This window comes from Rhinopithecus roxellana, chromosome 15 (genome assembly GCF_007565055.1).
Source record: "Rhinopithecus roxellana isolate Shanxi Qingling chromosome 15, ASM756505v1, whole genome shotgun sequence".
NCBI classification, from domain to species: domain Eukaryota; kingdom Metazoa; phylum Chordata; class Mammalia; order Primates; family Cercopithecidae; genus Rhinopithecus; species Rhinopithecus roxellana.
The window spans coordinates 33202089-33225553 of record NC_044563.1 but is presented as its reverse complement, the minus strand read 5'-3'; the positions used below and the strand labels follow the sequence as shown (position 1 = coordinate 33225553).

Genomic DNA, 23465 nt, shown 5'->3' with positions numbered 1-23465 from the left:
TGTTAGTAGCCAAGCAAAAGCTTATTTAGAAATTCAGCTGTACTGCAATGCAAATTAAACTCATTAGCTGCCCTTTGCTAGATGGATATACATTTTTAATTCTTCATTCATTTTAATTCTTTTAGTGCTGGGATGAATCCATTCATCTTTAAGTACTTTACTGCTTCCACTACAATGAGTGCTACTGCCAGTTTCCACTAATAATAGCAGTACTCATGGCTACCATTTCCAGAGTACTCACAAGGTGAACTTGTGTAGCTTTGGGCTCACAGTTAGTAAAACAAGTAAAATTTATGTAATGGTTCTTACCAAATGGCACACCAAGATTTTTTTAAAATGAGAGTGCTTAATCATAATATCTCATATTATTTCTTAGAACTCATTCTTTTGGAAAAGTGAAATAGAAAAACATACTGCTATGCAAATGACCATTATTACATAAAGCTGTAAAAACCAGACCAGAAGTTTACCTCACATGTACACCATTCTAAGATTGAAGTAGTCAAAGATGAACAAGGTACTGACCGACCGGCCTACAAGGAGCTGATGATTCAGTAGAGAGAGAGGAGGTAAAGAAATTGCTATAATACAGTTGATAACTACAGTACTTTTGAATGGAAATGTTTTGAGAGTTGAAGTTAAAAATCGAATTTCATATGTATTGTTGAAAAAGGCTAGATTTCACGCTATTAGTAGCAAGATCTTTCCTATGTTCCTCAAATGATTCTACCCAGAGGTAAAACTGTTGCAGGAAGGACTTGATAGCCTTGGCTTTAATAGCTCAGTTAAAAAGAGGTCACTCTTAAAGTCTCAGGCTCTTAGGATTAGATGAGATTCCCCATTATGAAAGAGAATTTTGAGTGCTCTTTGGAGTGTCAGTGAATTTCTGACACCCCTGTAATATCTGCTGGGCTTCTGATGCTCAGAGGTTCCTTGAACCACTCTAGCTTCAAGTAAGAGAGGAGATGTTGGTGTAATTTAAAAGATTCTCACCCTTGGTGCCATTGCCATTTTCTGCTTTCAGATCTTTTCTTATGGAATAACTTTCGATCTCAGTTATTAAAATCTGGTGAACATCAGTACATATTTTAATATGGTATAGAAGTCACATTTTTTAAAACTGTCTTTCGGATTTTTCTTTTAGAGATAGTGGGAACAGAATTTGTGTTCCAGTTAGTGACTGGCCTTTAAAGTTAAGTTTACTGTAAAAGTACCAATCCATTATAATTCATTTAAAACCTGTCGTTTTTTCACCTAGGGTTACATCAGCATTATTTCATAGCATAGAGCTGCCTGTTTATACCTGCTTTTTTGTTGTTGTTGTTGCAGTGTTTCAGCCAAAATGGAACATCTATAACAATAAAAGGAAGGTCAAAAACTGCAGTTTACTATTTGTATAGACCATTACAATTGGCCTTCTTACAGTCACACCAAAAATTTTGTTTGGGGCATGTGTTTTGTATTTAAGATATTTTGTCATTATAGTGTATTTAAAAAATAATGTTGGCACTATTAAATTATCTTCTAAGGATATCTTTAAAAATTGTGGGGCTAGCATTCTCTATGGAGTCAAATTTTACTTTACCAGAACATTTTATATGTCGAACAGATTTTCTTTAAAAAAAGATCCTTAAGTGTTTCTCTGTAAATTAATTACACATTTTGCTCCCCTACTGAGATAAATTATAAAATTTTATAAAATTTTAAAATTTACATTTTAATGGATAGAAGTGTATGATTTTGCTTTTCCACTTTTAATAAAAAACACTGAAAAAAGATAAGTGAAAATTAATTTTAATAGTTTATTTTAAAGCATTTAGTAGCTTAAAGTGCAGTAATTAATTTTCTTTGGAAGTCAGTCTTTTAGGGGCAAGTAATTTGCTGATTACTCCTAAAGACTCACAATTTTAAGAGTTTCTGACTTCCAAATATAAGTATCTTAATTTTCTGTTGGGATCAATTCATATCCTTTAAAGGGATCTAATAAGTTGCTTAGCTGCTAAGTGTCAAAACAAGTGATTTTCCAAATGTAATTCATCTTCATCCTTTCAGTGTTTTGTTTTCTAGCAGATAATTGCTTTATAGGCATAATCTCAACTGATGAATTTCAGGCATAACTTTTTTCAGTTATAATGAGGTATCTGTAAAAATAAATTTTCCTAATGGTAACATTCTTGAGATTATAAAACTTGTAAAATAATCTCTTAGAACACATACAGGTGACACATAGAAAGTGTGAGTTCCTATTTTATAACTAGTTTTCTTCTTGATTAAATTTTAAGATTTCATGAAAAATAGCAAATTCTGAAAACAAATCACAATAAAGTTATTACTGCTTAAAATTTTTTAAGTACTTTTATATTCCTTTTTTTTAAACTCAAGTCAACATTTTAGAGAATTTCTTTCATTCTTTTTAGTTAGTAATTTCAAAGTTGCCATCAAATTAAGACTGAAGAATGGTATCTCTCAACTTCTCTGTTATTAAGGTTAATTGGTTGGTTTTATTGGGTTTTTCAGTTTTAACATTCAAGTCAATCTTTTATTTCTACGAAAGTACTTTAGTACATGTTTATTATGCTATGTTTCTTCCTGATTTTGTAGCGATTTTATATCTTTGCATTTTCCTAGCAACTGAACAATATTATGAAGCAACACTATACCATAGAACCTTTGGCAATGGTAGAAATAGCCTAGATTCACATTGTCCTGAATGGTACCCACTAGCCACAAGTGGCTGTTCAACACTTGACATGTCGCTAGTGCAATTGAACTCTAAATTCTTAACTTTATTTAAAGTTAATCAGCTTAAATTTAAATAGGCACATGTGGCTAGTGACAGCAAAAGAAATTCAAGTACTTTTTTTGGTTTTTCACAGAAATGAAACAAGATTTATTATTTAAAAGCCATTGTGTAAGATTCACTAGATCTTTGACTAAATGATCAAACTCATTTATTCCCAAAAATAAGATAGTAGCTTTAGCTTAAATACTTAGAGAAAAAGCATGGCAATATTTTCCTCAAAATTAGTGCAGCCACTGCTTGTTTTCACTCATAGCCTAGAGCAATCCTTGAATTTTTCTAATCAAGTAGCATCTGTTGAGAAAATATAGCTGTTTTAGTCTTGGGTGTTTTTTTTTTGACATTGAGGAAAATAAGCAGAAGAAAAATATAAATGTTTTATTTTATATTATATTATGTTTTGTGACATTTTTATGTGGTATCTTCTCAAAACTTCCCAACAATGGGGAAAGCTACAGTCTAGAATTGATATTATACTCACTTGTGAGGGGAAAAGATTTCTTGGCATGAGAGAAATCTTACAACTGAGAAGAGGGTGTGGAAAGGATGACTTAAAGATTTAGTTGGCAACAGACAGTTACAGGATTTAGCAACTCTTTGAATGCAGGCCCCTAGGATAAAGAGTCGAAGATAACTGTGAATCTGAGCCAGGGTTGCTGGTATGTATGGTGATTTTAGAACCTACAGAGGAAAGTGAGGAGGAACAGCTGGTTTGATATAGAAGATTCATTTTAAACGTTGATTTTAAGGTGCTAATGTTGCATCCAGGTTATGTCACAAAATACCCAAAGCCAGACTGGAGGGCGGAGAAGAGCTAGCAAGTTCTCTAGATAAAAAAGATTCAGGAGGCGGTTGCATGGGTTGCTCATTTTCATATCATATGCCCTTATTTTTTCCTTCATCTGCTCCTATTGTCTTCCCTACAATGTAGTGACCATAAAAAATTTGAGTAGAATTTTGTTTTGTGTAAAGAGTATGGTAGCCATAGAAGAGACCATTGACTTGAAAGAATCAGTATTTATAAGGAAGGAGTTGCAAGGGACATCTAGGAAACATAAAAGTAAATGATCAAAGAATTTAGTGGGTTGGGTGGTAAAGTGTTATGGAAGCTCAGCAACTCAGGAGGCTGAGGCAGGAGAATCGCTTGAGCCCAGGAGGCAGAGATTGCAGTAAGCCGAGATCGTGCCATTGCACTGCAGCCTGGGCAACAAGAATGAAACTCCGTCTCAAAAAAAAAAAAAGAAAAAAGTAAAGAAAAGGAAGCCCAGGAAGGAGAGAGTTGCCCAGAAGGAGGTAGATTTGACTTGTGCAAAGAGGTAAGAAAGCTGAGGATTACATAGGGAGAATCTCAGCTGTGATATAAACACTGTGTTTACATAAAAAGCAAAAAGTAGAATGGTGGTTTCTAGACCTGGGGGCAGGGAGAAGTAGGAGTTGCTGTTCAATGGGAGTAAAATTTCAGTTATGCAAAATGAAAAAGTCCTAGCTCTTCTGTACAACATCGTGCATATAGTTAACAATACTGGGGTTATATACTTAATTTAAAAGGGTAAACCTTGAATGTTATTTATTTATGTATTTATTACCACAAGAAAGAGAAAGAAGGAAGGAAAGTGAGCGTGCCCTTGATACTTTTCTGGGGACTGTAATGTAAGCAGAAATTGTGACAAGGGTCCTTGGAACTGGCTGTTAATTTTTTCTCTTCCTAATTTGCCCAAATAGGACGAATAGGTTGATTGGTTGAGAGCATTTCTGCAATTACACTAAAATGCTTGGTTCTAGGATTGAGTAGATGTGACCATCAAATGAATAACTCTGCAGGGCAGTCATTTAACATTTCAAAAAGGTATAAAAATGTCTGAAAATGCAATTTTAAAAAAGCGAAACCAAACGAGTCCAGAGCAGCACTGTCCAATAGAACTCTCTGCAGTGGAAGATGGAAATGTCTGCACTGTTCTGTAGAGTACATGTGGCCCTGTGTGGCTACTGAGCACCTGAAATGTGGTTAATGTGGCTGAGAAATTGTGTTTTTAACTTTATTTAATTTTAATTCATTTAAATTTAGCCATATGTGACTGATGCTTACCATGTTGGGGAACGTAGGTCTAGAAACTTCAGGAAAGCTAGTGTGAGTGAAGTAGGAACTTGGTCCTTGGACATTTGGGATTTGAAAGAAAGGCAGGGGAAAGGCATTATGATTTGACCGGAACTCTAGCTTATGGTCTTATCTTTAAAAAAAAAAATCAATCTTTTGGATATAGTCCTGTCCTATTTTTTTGTATTTGATCTTACTGACTTTAAAAGCATGCAGAGATAGAAAAGTGGGTGGAAACAAATTTTCAGAATGAAATGTGTTTAGAGTAGAATTTATGAACTGCTTTGATCATTTTTAAAGTTGTTTTTCACCTTCGTGTGAATAGACAGAGCAGCCAACTGAGACAATACAGTAGCAGAGTCCTTGCCAGAAAAGATTCTCCTTATGCAGAAACTAGGCTGATCATTTCAAAAATGGCAACATTAAAAAATATAATTGAGGAAGAATACATGATGGTAAAACTTAAAAATTGTGTTAGTTTTCTTTTATGTTTGGTATATAAACAAATATTTTAGGTCAGGCCATATTTTATCTCTCCTGGACTATTACCAGAGCTTCCCAGCTGGGATTTTTCCCTCTCAGGCCCAGGGGCTACATCACCCTCAACACTATTAAAAACACAGATCTGATCACATCTCTGCTTAAGAACTTTTTACTACAAATAAGCATACAATAAAATGCTTCAAACACATTTTTGGATGCTGCTTTTTAGTTTTGAAATTAGTGAGTTAAGTGGACATTTTCTGAGCTGATGAAAATAAAATTGGTAAGACATTTTTGTTAGTTTAGCATATTGGCAGTAAGCAACAAGAAGTTTTAAGATATTTATAACCCAAACCATAGTAAGTCCACTTCTGGGAATCTTCTGAAAGAAACTATCATAAACACCACAAAATATGTCCCAACTGTCTTTATATGAAGGTGTTCATCACAGGGTTGCTTATAATAGTGAAAACTGTATATAACTAAAATATTCAACAGTAGGAAAATGACTAAGTAAATAATTGCTAAAATGATGTCTTCTTTCATCACTTTTTATATGCACCTGCTATGGTATATGTCATATGTCGTATAGTTGGTTGTATGCATTCTGCCAGTCTAATTCTTATTTGTGTCCTCACTGTGCCTAGCACATTGTTAATGCTCAATTAATGTTTGCTAAATAAATGAAAAAAAATCAATATTGACACAAATGAAATTGAGTTTAAGTTGCTTCTTTTCAATTGCTAAACACTTAAGAGATGTTATATTCATTTAAGTGCAGTATCTTTCAGTTCCATTTATAATGAAAATGTTTTTGCAGATTTAAATCTCTCCTGTTCTGGAAAATATTTAAAATAATAATATAAAACATTTAAAGGTAAATTTAGTTACTAACTATATCAAATTATGATTTTATCAACAAATTTAATAAATCATTCTTTGTTTCCAAAATCCCATTGTCCATCTTAACATAAAAGAGTTTATATTTTGCTCCCGTTTGCTCCCGCTACATGTTCTCTAAATTTTGTCCTTTTTATTATTTAAAGGTATCGACATCTCCCTGTTGAAATTTTTTTCCTCAAACCTCATAATCGTAATTTTTCCTCATAATCAGTTTTTCAGCTGCTTTGTTCATTTGAAATGAATAGTTGTCCAGAAAATTGCTTTTCATATACTACTGCATTAAGTTTTTTGTTGTGATGGTTTTGTGAGATGAGGTCTCACTCTGTCACCCAGGCTGGAGTGCAGTGGTGTGATTGTAGCTTACTTTAACCGTGTAGTTCATTGAGTTATAGAGACAGTGTTCGAAATTTTTTTTGTCTATATCTTATGGAGGCTAGCAAAAGGAAGAAACTTGTAATTTTCCTTCAAATTCTTTCTGGTTAAGTCTAGATTTGGTTGACATAGACAAGAAATACCAATATTGGAATTCTGACTTCATCCTCTTAACATGCAGTCCTCCAGTGTACTTGACCAGGAGACTGAGGCCTTTGTCATCATTTTGTAAATATAACCTAGATGCCTACTTATTTCTGAAAATGTACCAGGTTAAGAGTGTTATTGCTTAATTTATTTATTTCAACAGGACCCCCAAAATTGATGAAGATTGTGTTCAAAGCTCATGAGGGCAGAGAGCATATCTGTTTTCCTCACCCTGTATCCTCAAAGTCTATCACAGTATCTGATTAGGCTCTCAAAAAAATCATGTTAAATGCCTGACTGCCTACTTTTACCAATTTGTCTTGTAACTGCTTCCTAATGAAATAAAGGATTTAAGAGATTTAAATAACTAGTTTGTGTTTGATAGGCTGTTTGATTGTAAGGACCAATAAAGACTCAGGTTACCTAGTAATGGGGGGAGAAAGGGAGGGAGAGAAGAAGGACCCTATTCTCTGATTCAAATTTTTATGACTTATATCACACTTAAATGAGGATACTAAAATATTTTTCAATTTTAAAAAGTTAACAAATTTTTAAAAACTTAAAATCAGCATTCAGACATACCATTGGCAGTCTATCAGTTGTTAATACCACCAATAGAATAGCAAGTGGAACAATAAGAATTACTATGTTCTTCATTCCTTATATTGAACTAACCTCTCCTTTCCTAGTTTTTACATTTTTCTTAAAGTTTCAAAACTTCACGTTAGATATGCTGATTGCTATTTTAGGGGAAAAAAACAGATTAGGTAATTGCTTTGGAGAGTCGTTAGGTAATCCTCTTTGGATTTAACCTTTTCTTTAGTTTTCAAATTGATGTCTAACAGTGTACTACTATAAAACACTATTTTATTATGGAGGTAAATGGTTTTCAGGCATGTCAAATATGGGCTTAAAGTCTATGGTGTAGACTATGACTAAGGGATATGACATTTTGAGGAGACTATGCTGCACTTAGCACTGTGGTAGGCATTTGCCCCATTATCTCATCCTTACAGTGGCCCTATGGGTTTTCTTTGATCAGAGACCCAACACTTATTCTGGTCTCACATAATTTTATTTAATTATTTATTCTATTTATTTTGGTACCTTAGCAATAAATGTGTACAAATTTAACATTTCTTAGAAAGTCATCATTAATAGATAAAACTTTTCTTTTAAAAATAGGATAAAAGAATCAGAGTATCTCAACCCTTGACAAGAGGACCAAGTGCCTTTATTCCAGAGAAGGAAGTAAGTTTATCTGTCTTAAAATATAAACTATGATTTAAAAATAACTTAATTGTATCAAAGAATATCTCTTTTTAATATGGAAGTTGGAATGAATTTTTTTCTTGAGTTTCTTATTCACATGTCAGAACCATAGAGATACTTTCTTTTCAGCTTCACAAATATTTACAGAGCACCGATTATGTGCCAAGCATTGTCTTAAAGAAGGGACTAATAGAAATAGAATAATGCCAGATCATTGCCAGAGTCAACAGTTCTTTCATCATCAGATGACCTTTTTAGTGACCTTCCCACCTAAGTGCAAATCCAAAGTGACAGTAACATTTTGGGAGCTCAGTGACAATAGCTGATCTGGGTGAGGACCATGCACTGGAGAAGCTGCCCTGCTTATGCCTCTTTTCCTCAGATAGCTTTATATGTATATGCCTACTACATATAAAGACTTCCTGAAGCACAGTCATTTTTTACAGTATATATTGGAGGATAATCTGGTTTTTAGGATCTATTGCATCATATGAATCTATTAATATATCTTAGACATCCAGTTAGAAGAAACTTCTGCTGGGGAAAGCAAAACAAAAATAACAGATATTCTATTTCTAATTATATGTGGTTCATCTGGATCCCATTATATTTGTAACTATCTTGGTGCCTGTAGTTGACAAAATGGTGGGGAAGTGAGCAAATCAAAGTATACTTGACTCCATAATGAGTTACACTATTGTAATTAACATTTCCTCACAATTTATACTTTTCAAACATTGTATTTCCTTTGGGGTTAAATTTCGCTAAGTCAATAGTACCTTTGTATAATGCGTACTTATTTTTCAGACTGTGAAGCCAGCTCTGAAGAGTAAACAGTTTCTTAACAGCAGTGTGGATGTTTGGAAAGACTGTTAGTCTGGGCGTTAGGGAATCTGGATTCTAGACCAGACTCTGCTATTAATAAAGTGCATGAGCTTGAATTTAATCTTAAATCTGTTTCCTTATCTCTAAAATAAGTCTAGAACTCCAATTCTGAAATACAAATAAACAATGAACCACTCCTAGAATTATGCAACTCATGTCCATTAACTCCAGCAGTGTTGAGTCTTTCTACAAGGTGCTAATAAACTCTTAACACTTCAGAGCCAGTTCTTGGTGTGATGCCCAAACTGTCATTGTATATGAAGCTATATATAAATAATCTATTTTTGAGACAACTCTTTTGATTTCCTAGGATGAAGAATGTCCATTTTAATAACTTGCCTTGTTTTTAGTAATTATTATTGTTAGGCTCAAAATAGGAATGACAGTATTCTAGTGTCCTCATTAATTTTTCAATTAACACTTTTCTACAAATTATTATATATTCCTTTGTCCCTGAAAAGACTTCAGAAAGCTTTTTTTATGTTGAATCACAAAAACAAGCAAAGGATTAGACTGAAAATATTTGTCTAAAAATGATGTGCTTATCTTCATAGGCTAATAAATGAAATTATAAATGTATGTAATCAGATGCTGCTGCTTGTGCTTTACCACACATTGGTGTGACAATGGCCAGGCAAATGGGCCCTGAAAAATCTGCCTAATATGCCTAGCAAAACAGATGGAAGCTTCTTTTCTTCATTTTCATAGCTGTGTGTATAATGTTTGATAATTTAACATTTGTTGTTTAATAAATTGTGGTACCAGAGCCAAAAATGACTGGTGCTTTCTTTTTTTATTTCTGTTTCCAGTATGAGCAACTGCATAATTTTGTGTCTGTTAATATCAAATGAATATTCATTTGCTTCAATAGTGGCATAATTTATATAAACCAAGGGTGTATTTATGGCTCAATAGTCATTTTGTTTTGTGTTTCTTGGTTATAAGGTTGTCCAAGCAAACACAGTGGATGAACGTACTAACTTTCTTGTGGAAGAATACTCTACATCCGGTCGTCTGGACAACATCACACAGGTCATGAGTTTGCACACTCAGTACCTGGAGTCTTTCTTGCGGAGCCAGTTTTACATGTTGCGCATGGATGGTCCCCTTCCTCTACCATACAGGCACTATATTGCAATAATGGTGGGTACTTATTTTCCTATATTCACATAACACCTTCCTCACTTATTCTTTCTCCCTTCCAAAATAGGTGTGTGTGCATGTGTGTGTATAGAGCTAAGTATAATTTATGAACGTAAGAATTGAAGAAGCCTACGGCCTTTTGGATACCAAGTTTCTTGGATACATTTGGAATATGTTAAGCCACTTAATGCACTGAATGTTTCTCATTTAATTTTCAGTAAAATCATTTTTCATAATCTTTTACAAATAAAGATGCTTATAGCATGCAAAGTAATACCCCACAAGTTTTGTCTTTGCTCTTGATATCTTGTTTTTATAAAAGCACAAGTTTTTTGTGACATTTTTCTTAGTAATTTTATACATAAAGAATATCACTAATTTGGCCAAGTAAGAGGAAAGTATCAGTCAGCATTCATGGAGAATCTGAATGAGAGAAGAATTCTTGAATTGAATTATAACACTTCTAAGTGTAGTTCTGATTACAAACTGGTTAACTAGTTATTCACATGCAATAGAGGTCAGGGAGGAGAATTATAAAGTTGTGTGTGTGTTGGACTTTAATGGAGAAAAAGAACAACAAGAACATGATGAAAATGCTATATATGTGGAGAAGTTGGGGAAGAAACTGGGCTGACAGGGCTGGCATAACTAGCCAGGAGTTAGCAGATTAAGTTTGACCACGTTTGATTTGATTGTCTTTTTTATAGTCTTACTGAACTTTTAACAACAACAAAAAGCAACATTCCATGTTTTATTGAATGATGAACCTCACTGAGGCTGTAATTTTAGCTTAAGGTTTTGATGACAGTAAGGCTGAAAGCAGACTTAGAATGCTTGTAAAATACGGAAAAATAAGATGTAGAGAATAGAAAGAATAAAATAATACTGTTTTACTGAGAAGCAGCCTGAGGAAAAGAAAAGAGAGGTCAATTGAGGGCTGATTCTGACTGCATAGGAAGAAAAGGGTCAGTGAGCTTCCATGTCATCTGAGTAGGAAGATGTGTACAAATATGACTGAAATCACATTTATCTTAAAGAGGATAAGAGAAGTAATCAAATTAGGATGAATCCTGAGTTATTAGAATATAAGTTAATGAGATTTTATTATGTTTTAAGTAGAATGTAGTAGGTATATTTGTCATATTGAAATGGACCTGTATTTCCTATTCATAGCTAGAAGGTGGCTTAAGGTATACCAACTTCCAGACAAGGAAATGACTGGCTTCAGGTGATATTATTTGCTTATACAAGTAATCAGCTTCATGTATTGAATCTATTACATCATTATGACAGATGTTTTAGACAAGAGATTCTGTAAGAAAAGAGGTACTGGCTATAAAAATCATTAGCTCCATCTGAATTATTTGTTTAGAAATAGTGGAATGAAACTCTACTGTGATTCTTTTATCAATGAATGTTTTTCTTTGTGCTTCAGGCTGCAGCTAGACATCAGTGTTCTTACTTAATAAACATGCATGTGGATGAATTTTTAAAGACTGGAGGTATTGCTGAATGGTTGAATGGTTTGGAATATGTGCCACAAAGACTGAAAAATCTTAATGAAATTAATAAGCTGCTAGCACACCGACCTTGGCTGATCACAAAAGAGCACATTCAGGTACTGAGTGTTTCTTTGAAATAAAAAGGAATTTGCTTAGGACTTTATTTTAAATATGTGTATATTAGGAACTTGGAACATAAATAATAGTGTCTTAATATGTGTAGAAAAGATAAGTTTAGAAAGTCAGTGGGTTTAATTTAAGCACAAATGAATACTTTAAGTAATCATTAATTACCTTGTACAAATACTTTGGTGAATGGCTATGAGAAAATTTCGTTTCTATTTTTAAGTAGTAGATAGACTGAAGAAAATACACTAGCATGATAGGATGCCTGGGATCTAGTCTGTACTCTGTTACAAGTTTGTGTCCTTTTAGTAAATTAACTTCTATGGGTCTCAATTCTCTCCTCTACAGAATGAGGGAGCTAGATTAAATGAGTTTTAAACTTTTTTATAGTTCTAACATTTCATAAGTTTTAGATTCTCAAAAAATGATTTTGCAAATAAAAAAGTGATTTGCCAGCTGGTGTGTGAATGCTTAAATGTCTTTTAAAACTAGAGCTTAGACGAGAAATAGAGTTGTCGTGATTAACTAAGAGTACTTGTATTTCTGAAGGTGCTTCCATCGAGGCCTACAGGGTGAGGTCATTATTCAATATGCTTAGCACTATTTTTGGCACATGGTAACTGTTCAATAGATAGGAACTATCATCTAAATTATCAGTGGAAATCTTTGTTATTTAAAATATCTGTTCCTAATGCATAGAAATGTCCTTGGTTTTGTGGATCCTCTTGTTAGACTACATTTTTGTTATTTGCCCTTTCAACCAATCATAGTGTTTATCAATCTGCATACTCTCAGATTTTGATGAAGTATCTGGGAAACTGTGAAGCACGATGCTGCCTTTAGATTTATGTTCTGATTTGATAATATGTTAGCTAGATAGGGGAATTAATCATTGTTTTTAATGTCATGTCTTAATTACTTTGTGCCAGATACTTTGGTGGGTAAAGACCCTGCCCATAGATTTGCTTGGAGTCTAGGGTAGAAGAAGAACAGGGTAATGACAGTAATCACAGCACAACAGTGTATGAATGTATGAATAAAGAGAATGGAACCAGAAAGTTTCTTTTCTAAAAGAGGTAACATTTGAGCTAGGTCTTGAAGAATAAGTGGGAGTTCTCAAGTAGAGCAGGGCATTTCAAAGAAAGAATAGAGTATTTAATATGGTATACTGGAAGAATAGCCAACAGTTTCAGATGATTGAAGGGTAGCGATGTTTATGTAAGGTGGGAACTGGGAAGAATTGAGATCATATTGTATGACCCAGTGAATACTGTATTAAAGGATTTGTATTTTATTCTCAGAAAGTTATGGTCTTCAGGATTATGTTATAGTACTCAGGAGGTACACAAGAAAAATTTCCAAAATATTAACAAAATATTTGTGTATGTGTGTATATTCTTATCTCATTCTTCTAAATTTTTGTATTTGTGTATTTTATGTTATTACAGTACACATATATATTCTATATAAAATATATTTTATGTGTATAAATTCACAAATAAATACATATAATATCTGGGGTTGGACGTTTCCCAACTGTTACTTTTGGAAGTACATTTGATCACAAGAACTTGGAGATCATCATGATAGAGAATCAAGAATCATTAAAGGTTTTTGTGCCAAGTTGTAATATAAATACATTAGGTGATTTAGAAGATGAATTACAGATTGTACAGACTGGAAGCAGTAGACCAGTCATAGTACTACACCTGAGAGGTGATTTTTTTTAAAACCGTGGGAGAAACATAGGGTAAGATTATAGTAATGATTCTGCATGAAAATAAGTAGGACTTTGGTGACTGATGGGATGTGAGGATGGAGAAAGTGGGTGGGACAAGAGAATGACTAAGGTGTCCTTCTTCATGACATGAGCTGACATGAGCATATACAGGCTGACAACAACAAATAATGACATCCACAAAGTGATGCCCACTTACTAAAGGAAATACAGATCTGTAACTCAAGATAAAGTGTGAGTTAAAAGTTAAATTGGATAGTTGTTTACAGATAAGCAAAGGTCAGGTTGAAGTAATGAATGGCCCAAGGGAGATATTGCCCAAGGAAGGAAGATTGTGGATGGAATACAGCAATAGAGAAAAATCTTTCTCAGGGTAGCAAATATACTTCCCTCCCCAAAATGTGGAATTGTTGAAGTCAAGAGAGATTAATGTCAAGAAGCAAGAAAGTAAACAATGTAAAGTCTGCAGAGATCAAATAAAATAAGGACTAAAAAGAAATAGTCAAATTTGGCCATTTGGAAGGTCATGTGTAATCTTAGTAAATGTAGCTTCAGGGGTTTGCTTGAAAAAGAAACCAGATTGTAATGAATTTTTAAAAGTAGAAATGAATGTGAGGCAAGAAATTACAGATAGTGAGTGTTGGCTGTCCTTACAGGTTTAATGATAATCCTGCAAAGATTAGTGAAGGCATTGTAAATTGTAACAATCCTTTTGGAAAGCTCTTTGGCAGTATTATTGAAATCATAAAAATATTAATACTCTTTGTTCTAAAAATCCCATTAGGAAATGTTTCTAAAATAAGAACAAAACTATAGTATGAAGATGCTGTTTATAGAAGCAAATAAACAAAACAAATTTAGAATATGAATAATGGTATAAGAAAGAAGTAGTTATATACATCCATTGATACACAGGAGAGGCCTTGCTTAAAAATTAATATGACACTGTGGCCTCATGAAAAATGAACCTGTCAAAATGTCTGAAAATCAGAAAAATACAGGTATATGTGTTTATAACTATATAATTGCTTGCTTATAAAAAATAAAAGAAAATATGTAAAAGAGTGGTAGAATTTTTTTCAGTCTGTATTGCAACCATTTAGTATATTTTGTGGCTACAAGGTTAGGTGCATACAGATGTAAAGCAAGTATATTTTCTGGTGTATATTATTTTATTATTAATTAATGACCCTCTTTATTTACATTATTACAGATTGTAATAATGATATTTTTGTCTTAAGGTCACTTTTTAAATTTTATTTTTTAATTAACAAATAATTGTACATATCCATTGGGTACATAGTGATATTCTGATAATATATAATGTACAACGATCAGATTAATTAGGATATCCATCATCTCAAACATTTATTATGTCTTTGTTTTGAGAATGTTCAATATCCTCCTCCTAGGTATTTGAAACTGTATGTTATTGTTAACTATAGTCATCCTACAGTGGTGTAGAACACTAGAATTTATTCCTTCTATCTAGCTGTAATTTTGTTCTTTAACAGATCTTTCCCTATCTCCCCCCACCATAGGATGATAGAATTTGACTGATTTTCTTTTCTTTTCCCTGAGCTTTTGGTAATATATGAAATTGTATATGGTGTGTAGTTAAAGCAAAATAAAGCAGTTTTTTTGTTTGTTTGTTTTGGTTTGGTTTAGCCACTAAGTAAGCCAAATGAAAGTTCTAGATTTGGAAGGAGAGAAAGAGAGGGATGAGATTCCCCCTCACGCACACCTCACACACACACACACAGAGTGAGAGAGAGAGAGAAAGGGAGAGAAAATGAACACTGATGGGAAAGAATGCCTGATGGATTAATTGGTGGAATTCACTCTTGGACAAAGTGGAGGAATTACTGATTTTAATGACTTCATTTGTGATCCCATCATTCAGCTGGAGGGTCAAGTGAAATATGAAAAAGTGCTTGGAAATTTTAAAAATTCTTATTGAAATGTGAGGTATTATTCTACAATTTCTGTCATCTGCTGCAGGGTCTTTCTCCATTAGAAGGTATCTAAAGGATAACTGAAACTTGACTTGTTGAATTGGGGTTTTTTGTGATTTTGTGAGATGAAGTTTCCAATACACCTTAAAATGAATGGTTTTGTTCGATGATCTTTAAAGTCCTATCAAGCTCCAGTGTTCTTTGATTCTTTGAAAGTATTTCATTAAAATAGCATACTATATAAAAAATGCTTTGGAAGCAGAAGATCTGTTGTGTAAGGGATTTAGAAGACACTACAATGTAATTACATTGTTAGGTATGATAGTTTTAATGGAGCATTGGCCAAAATCATATTTTTAACATGTGAAACATTTTTTAAAGAGAGTTTTAAGTTTTGTTACTCTAAATGGATATATGAATATTGGTAGATTTTCATTGAAATTGCTTTGTAGCATTCTAGAATTTTTATATTTGCTCTGATTTGCTTTCTCATTTCAGAAACTTGTCAAAACTGGAGAAAATAATTGGTCTCTGCCTGAACTGGTACATGCTGTGGTCCTCCTGGCACATTATCATGCTTTGGCAAGCTTTGTTTTTGGTAGTGGTATCAATCCAGAGAGAGATCCAGAAATCTCCAATGGATTCACGCTAATATCAGTCAACAATTTCTGCGTTTGTGATCTTGCTAATGACAACAACATAGAGAACGCATCCCTTTCAGGCAGCAACTTTGGGGTTAGTTTTCTTAGCTATTTTTCTTTACTTTTTTGCTTTGAACTTCTAATATTAAAAATATCTAGAGAGAATTTTTCTCCAATTAGATAGGATATTATATACTTAAAATATTTTTGCATAGTATTTATTACTGTAAAAATTTGGTACCTGAAGTTCTGATTTATTTTAAAGAGGCTTTTAAAGCAAATTCATATTACTGCAAATCATGAAGACTAAACAGTGATGCATTCTAGTGATCACAGGCTTTTAATGTTAGACCCTTTGGACAGTAGATCCCAAAACAATATACTTGTATGTATAAGATGCTGGAACAACCAATGGAAAACATATCTGACAGGAAAAAGTAAAACAATTGTGCTCCCTCATTTTTGAAGCTAAATTGTAATATTTAATGTATACCAAATGCTGGAATTCTAGATTTTATACACACACACAAACAAACACACACACATATATACTTAGAAACTTTTATATTTATAACTGAAAAAAATCATACTTCTGAAAATGTTGGAATCTGTCATGATTTCCTTTGAAATTCGTGAAAAACCAACTTAAGAACTTCGTAACTGTGCCTGTGCCACTGTACATAGTAGGGTGACATTGGGAGATGGAGATATTTACTGGAACACTTTTAGTATGAATAGCACCCAACATTATCTTATCTGGTTCCAGATTGTGGATTCTCTAAGTGAGCTAGAGGCCTTAATGGAAAGGATGAAAAGACTTCAAGAAGAAAGGGAAGATGAAGAGGCGTCTCAGGAAGAAATGAGCACTCGTTTTGAAAAGGAGAAGAAAGAAAGTCTTTTTGTGGTCTCTGGAGATACTTTTCATTCATTTCCTCATTCAGGTGCTTTTTTGTACTTTTTGCCTTTTAGTAGTTGTTAGAACCCTTGACAGAGCAACTTCAGTGTTTTCCATATGGATATGTAAAAATGATTCTGCTATCATCTTTCTCTTATTTAGTTCTCCTCTTCTATCTTACTGTCATGCTATTGCTTTCCCTCAGGCTGGTTCATCCTTGAATGTATTTCAGATTGAGTTGAGAGGACCTTTCAGCTTTGTAGTTCATACTCTATCCTGGATAAAATGTTACTTAAAGCAGATCAGTTGCTTATAAAGTTAGATAGGCATATTTAATTTATCCTACTTTTGTGATTTTTTAAAATGATAAGTGAAATATTGTTTCAATAGTTAAAATTTAAAAAAAAACTTTGCCTTTTTTGTGCGTGGGGTGTGTGGGAAGATTATTCTCACACTGCTGCTTTTCCAGATTAGTTCTAAAATTACACTGCACTTGCATTTACATTTCTTTGGAATTCTATAAAAATGTATTATTTAGGTCATTTTCTTTGATTGAATTTGGAGGAATTCATCCTGTGTAAAAGCTGAGATTCTTTGCTGTAGTCTTGAAAACAGTTTTTCTAACATTCGAAGAGACTGAAATAGGAGGGAAACTTTTCAATTACAACCAAAAAGATATTGAGCACCGCATAGTAAATGATATTAAAATAGCATAGACTCATACAAAGCTTAAACCCTTTAAAAGTAATCCATCTGCATAACTTTTTTTTTTTTTTTTTTGAGACTGAGTCTCGCTCTTTCACCCGGGCTGGAAGTTCGGTGGCGTTATCTTGGTTCACTGCAACCTCTGCCTCCTGGGTTCAAGCGGTTCTCTTGCCTCAGCCTCCTGAGTAGCTGGGATCACACATAACATAACATATTTTTTAAAAATAGGGTTCTGTTGATCTAAAAGAGCTTCAAAACTACTGCCTGTCTTAAAACTCATCAATCTCATAAATTTTGAGAATTGTTTCAGCTGTAACTTGTTAAACATAAAATATTGATAAGTAGTTCTCAGTTTTACCAGGAAGAACAAGAACCCTTTTTATCATTTCTCCTGATGATCTTTTTTATGAAAAATTTTATCTACCAAATTGAGTAACCATTTTAATCCTTTCAATTAATTTAATCCATTGAAGATTACTGTCACTAAAATCAGAGCCTCTAGTCAGCAGGAAATTCCAAACAAAGAAACCTAGTGTTTGGGTTATTGGTTTAATATTCACTCTGCAAACACTTATTGAGTACCCCATAGAGTTTCAGCATGATGTTAGGTACTAAGGTTTTAAGGCTAAATAAGGTGTGATTCCTGCTCTCAGGGCACTCTCATTCTAGTAGCAAAAAAACAATTGTAACGCATAGCAGAATGTGAAAGATATGAGCCTAGAAGAGGGCACTGAACCCAGTCTTGATAGGCAAACAGTGTTGGCAGAAGAGGAACCTAAAGGAAGAATGCCTGCAACCCTTGGCTCTAGAATAAGTCTTAACACAGTTGAGTGTGAGGAAGTCAGGTAATGACTGAGGGGCACAAGAGGACCTCGTAAACGGCATCCAGGCCCTAGCAAAGGCACGATGGTAAGGAAACAGGATGCTGGGTCCAAGAACAAGTGGTTCTTTGTTGTTAGGACATACATCATGAAACAGGTAGTGTAAAGAGAAATCTGGTTAGGTAGGTAGAGGCCCTACTGTAAGGATCTTGCTAACCTTAAGAAATATGCAACCTACCATATTTTGGACATTTTGAGTAGAGATGACTGTAAAACAACCAGTAGGAAATGTCTTGCATAGTGCTTCTCAGACTTCAGTGTTCATGAGTCACTTGGGGAATCTTGTTGAGATGCAGAAGTTGAATCAGTCAGTTTAGGGTAGGGCCTGATAGGCCACATTTCTATCAAGCCTCCAAGTAATGCTGGTGCTGCTGGTATGCAAACCACTCTTGGAATACAAAGTGTAGAAGAGATGGGAAATCAGGAGAGGACTTTAAGGTCAAGGTAAAATTTTAGAAGTTACCAGCATATAACTGGGAGCAGAAATTAAAAGTTGATTATAAAATTCATCCAGAGAGAACGGGTGAGGGTGAAGGAAAATAATGAATATATGATGAACCTTCTAGGTAAACTAATGTCTAAAAATGTAAACATTTTTATTAAAGTTAGTAGTATCTGTGTTTTAAGAAATTAATTTTTAAGAGCTTCATTAAGTAACTAAAGCTTGAAAAATGTCAATGTTTTATTCCTCTTAGGTCTTTTGAAATATTAAAAATATACTTTCGATTTCAGTCTCTACCTTCTTGGAACTTTAAGCCAGGACTACAGCCTTCAAAAGTGAATTTTGACTAGCAAGCCTTGGACCTTAGCCAAAAATTATGTTCTAATTTTAATAGAAGAGGCTATTTCAAGGAAATAATGTCAATATACATGCATACACCTCTCCACATATGTATATATTTATATATCTAAACACATATATATAAATACATATTTCACTCTTAATCATTGCCAGTACCAAATTTGCTGACTGCACAAAGAAAATATAGAAAAAAGACTCAGTACAATAGCTAATTGAGTCATTTGTGTAGACTTACCATGTTTTAAAACAGAAATAAAAAGATTTTTTTTTTTTTCCGGCATAAAAAAAGTCTTGGTTTGACCAGTGTTATAAAGTATTCCAGATTCTATGTAAGGATTCTAAGAATAGTTTTTCAAGTCTTTTGAAGAAAATAAACGTTTAAAGTATTCTACAGGTGTCATATTCTGTAGCTTGGTAACAGGGTTAACTAGCTTTTACTGTTTTTTGTTTTTTCAGTTAGGCATACCATTACTGCAACAGAACGTTTCCTGTATTATGTCAGTAACTACTTCTTAGGGGCAGAATAATGCAGATAATGAACAAAATACTATTTCTTTTGAGTACAGACTTTGAAATATTTGTTTAGATAGGATTAAAACTAGAGTTTTAGATTTAATAATCAATGCTAATTTTAACTTCTTAAGATAAATTTAGGAGAAAAGTATTTGTGGATTGAGGGACCTTTGTACATTTCTTTCTGTGAATAAAAATTGTCTAGGAAACAGGTGTTAATTGACTCTTAAGTTAAAAATTAATGTGTAGAGATTTTTCCTAGGATCACTTCTCTTATTTGGCTGACTACTTACTTTTTACTGTTTATTTTAAAATGTTTAAAAAGTCATGGCCGGGCGCGGTGGCTCAAGCCTGTAATCCCAGCTCTTTGGGAGGCCGAGACGGGCGGATCATGAGGTCAGAAGATCGAGACCATTCTTGCTAACACGGTGAAACCCCGGCTCTACTAAAAAAATACAAAAAACTAGCCAGGCGAGGTGGTGGGCACCTGTAGTCCCAGCTACTCGGTAGGCTGAGGCAGGAGAATGGCGTAAACCCAGGAGGCGGAGCTTGCAGTGAGCTGAGATGGCACCACTGCACTCCAGCCTGGGCTACAGAGCAAGACTCCGTCTCAAAAAAAAAAAAAAAAAAAAAGTCATACAACTTGAAAATGTGTATCAGCAAAACAAAAACTAAAGAGCCAACTATGTAATGGTCAACTCCGATATCAATATTTACCAAATGAAACCACTTGGTTGTGCAGTGTCAAAGGAAGAATCGCTTCTAGAGAGACACTGTTTTATAGAGTTTAGTTATTACTTACTGTTTTTGGCTTTATTTTACTTTGCAACCCATAAACTTTACAACCTATAAAACTACTTTTCATAGCAGCCTCAGTGATTGCTACTACATTTTATAATGTTTGCTTCATTTATATTATTATGTAATGAACCAAATTAAGGAAAGTATAAGCTGGTTTGTAAATGTTAAGAGATAATGCATTGAAAATACCATTTTAAAAGTATTTCTATTGAGCTAAATAGAGTGCTAGAGCACAAGGAGAAAATAAAGTGGTTATGGGATCAGGCTGGGAATAAGCCTGAAAATTCTCTTCACAGGACTGAAAAATCACTTAAAAACTTCAGATCAATTTAAGCATTTAATTTTGGAAGTTTTTCACATCATCTTATACTTAAACATCTACACATTGTATTTCTTACTGACACAGTACTGACCATGGTATTAGTAAGATACAGTTCATTTATTTCTTAAATGGATATTTCTTTCTGTATTAATGAAACAAAAAATAGATATTAAGTGTGTAGTATAGTACTTGTGTATGGTAAGTACTCAATAAAGACCATCTCTTTCTTTATATGTAATAAAGAAGTTTGGTAAGAATTTTTATAAGATTTATCCGAAATTGGGTAGCCAGAGCACTTAATCTTTCCTGCCATTATCAAGCACCCAGTTAGTCCACAGCAATGACCTAAAGGCAGCTGAAAACTTGTGAGAAAAGAATACTTAATGTCAGGATTTTCATGCAATAGCAAAGATTAAAGATAATGAAGTATTACCACCAGGCCTTTCTTTTGGAAGAATTAACATAATTACACTTGTTTTTTAAGTCTCTCAAAAATTTTCACAGTTAAGAATTATAGTTTGTCTTTTATTATTCCATAATACTGTTTTACTATTATTTATGAAATGTGACATTTAATACTAAAATACTTATAATGAAAATATTGTTCCTTTCAGGAAAATAGCTAGGTTGTTCTTTTATTTTGAGAAATACATGTTCATTTTCTAGACTAGAAGCTAGTAAATGAAGCTTGTTCATCCCCTTTTAATAGTTAAAATCAGAAAAAATAGTAAAGACAGACAAACCTAAAATAAGAAGTGAGATAGAATTATTTTTGCATAAATTAATATGCATTGGATATTTAAACTTTTTTGGTGGCAAATTGTTAATGTCATCAAGTATGCAGAAATCAATTTTCTTAAAATATTATTATTGCCTTGCTATCTTCCTGAATGCCACTTTGGTAATATTCTAGTCACAGTCTCATTAGGACATTGTTTAGTCCATATGTTGCATACTTTTTGTTTTCATATGCATAGAAAAGTGCACATATTTTAGGCATAAAGCTCACTGAATGTTCACAAACTGAGCCCCCCTATTTAGCACTCAAGTGTATTAAGATAATGATAACGGCATCCAAAAGTCTGCTCACCTCCCCACTGAGTGTCCTTTCTGATCCTTCTCCCTATGTGCTTTTTTGCAAACTAAATATAAACTATATTGAACTAATTTTTATTGTGAATACACCCAGGTAAAACACCATGTAATTTTAACAAAGTTTATCTTAAACTCATAGTGGTCTTTCACCTTCATCTCTTCTTCTTCCTCTCATCCCACTTCATCCCCTGGAGAGATAAAAACAAAACAAAACAAAAAATGGTTAAGCTGCACTTTGGGAGGCCAAGGTGGGTAGATCACGAGGTCAGGAGTTTGAGACCAGCCTGGCCAACATGGCAAAACCCTTTCTCTACTGAAAATACAAAAAATTAGCTGAGCATGGTGGCACGCACCTGTAGTTCCAGCTACTCAGAAGGCTGAGGCAGAAGAATCGCTTGAACCCAGGAGGCAGAGAGGTTGCAGTGAGCCGAGATTGCACCACTGCACTCCAGCCTGGGTGACAGAGTGAGAATCTATCTCAAAAAAAAAAAAAAAAAAAAAAAAAAAAAAAGGTTAAGCTTTATGCTTACAGGCCTGTGCTATCTTCCATTCCTAAATTAGTAAAACTAGCATATTTACCCTTTGCTACTACTGTTTAGATAGTTTAGTCAGTTTACCTGGAAAACTAGTTAAATGGTAAGATTGCTAGTATTTGGTAATGAAATTATATTTAAAACTTTAGCAGTAGATATTTTATATAAATTTAAGTCACAGAGTCAATGGTTTCACTTTAGAAATCCATGGAAAAGCTAAAAAGTGGAAGAAAATGGAGTTCCAATTTATTGTCTTAACCACGTACAGTATCCTTAACACTAGATTGTTCATTATTGTCCTTAGATTTTGAGGATGACATGATTATAACATCTGATGTCTCTCGATACATTGAAGACCCTGGTTTTGGTTATGAAGACTTTGCGAGACGAGGAGAAGAGCATTTGCCAACATTTCGAGCTCAGGTATAATATGTCATTAATTCAGAGAAACTAGAAAATACTGTCATTTTAACTGTTAAGTGTTGAAATTTTAAAAATTGGCATCTAAAGAATTTTTGATAGGATCTATAAATCTTTGTATCTAACCTAGTTTCAGCCTAGTCTAATTGGAGTTCCCAATAGATGTATAATTATTTCAACATTTTTCTCCCTAAGAAGACAAAAGGAAACAGTCTGCTTTATTCAGTTACTTCTGTTACTACATGGTATTTGCATAATGTTTATACCATTTTTTTGGAAGGGAACAGAGAGGAAAACAGGTGACATCACTTTTTCTTGGAATAATATCATACACCAGTAGTCGTGGGCTTAAGGGCTACTCTAATCTTAACCCCTAGGAAATAGCCACAGCAGTGATGTGACTCCTAAAGAGGGTATGAGATTGAATTATGACAAA

The 23465-nt window shown here is 33.6% G+C and overlaps 1 protein-coding gene across 1 annotated transcript in view; it reads left to right on the top strand.

Annotated features, from left to right (window-relative positions):
* The window catches only part of SESN3 (sestrin 3), a 65641-nt gene that overhangs the window by 29677 nt on the left and 12499 nt on the right, over positions 1–23465 (top strand). Inside the window, exons 2-7 of the mRNA XM_010358691.2 lie at positions 7986–8051; positions 9903–10100; positions 11536–11718; positions 15920–16156; positions 16829–17003; positions 22914–23032. Coding sequence (XP_010356993.1) covers positions 7986–8051; positions 9903–10100; positions 11536–11718; positions 15920–16156; positions 16829–17003; positions 22914–23032 — 978 coding nt within the window. The remainder of the gene's footprint in view (positions 1–7985; positions 8052–9902; positions 10101–11535; positions 11719–15919; positions 16157–16828; positions 17004–22913; positions 23033–23465) is intronic.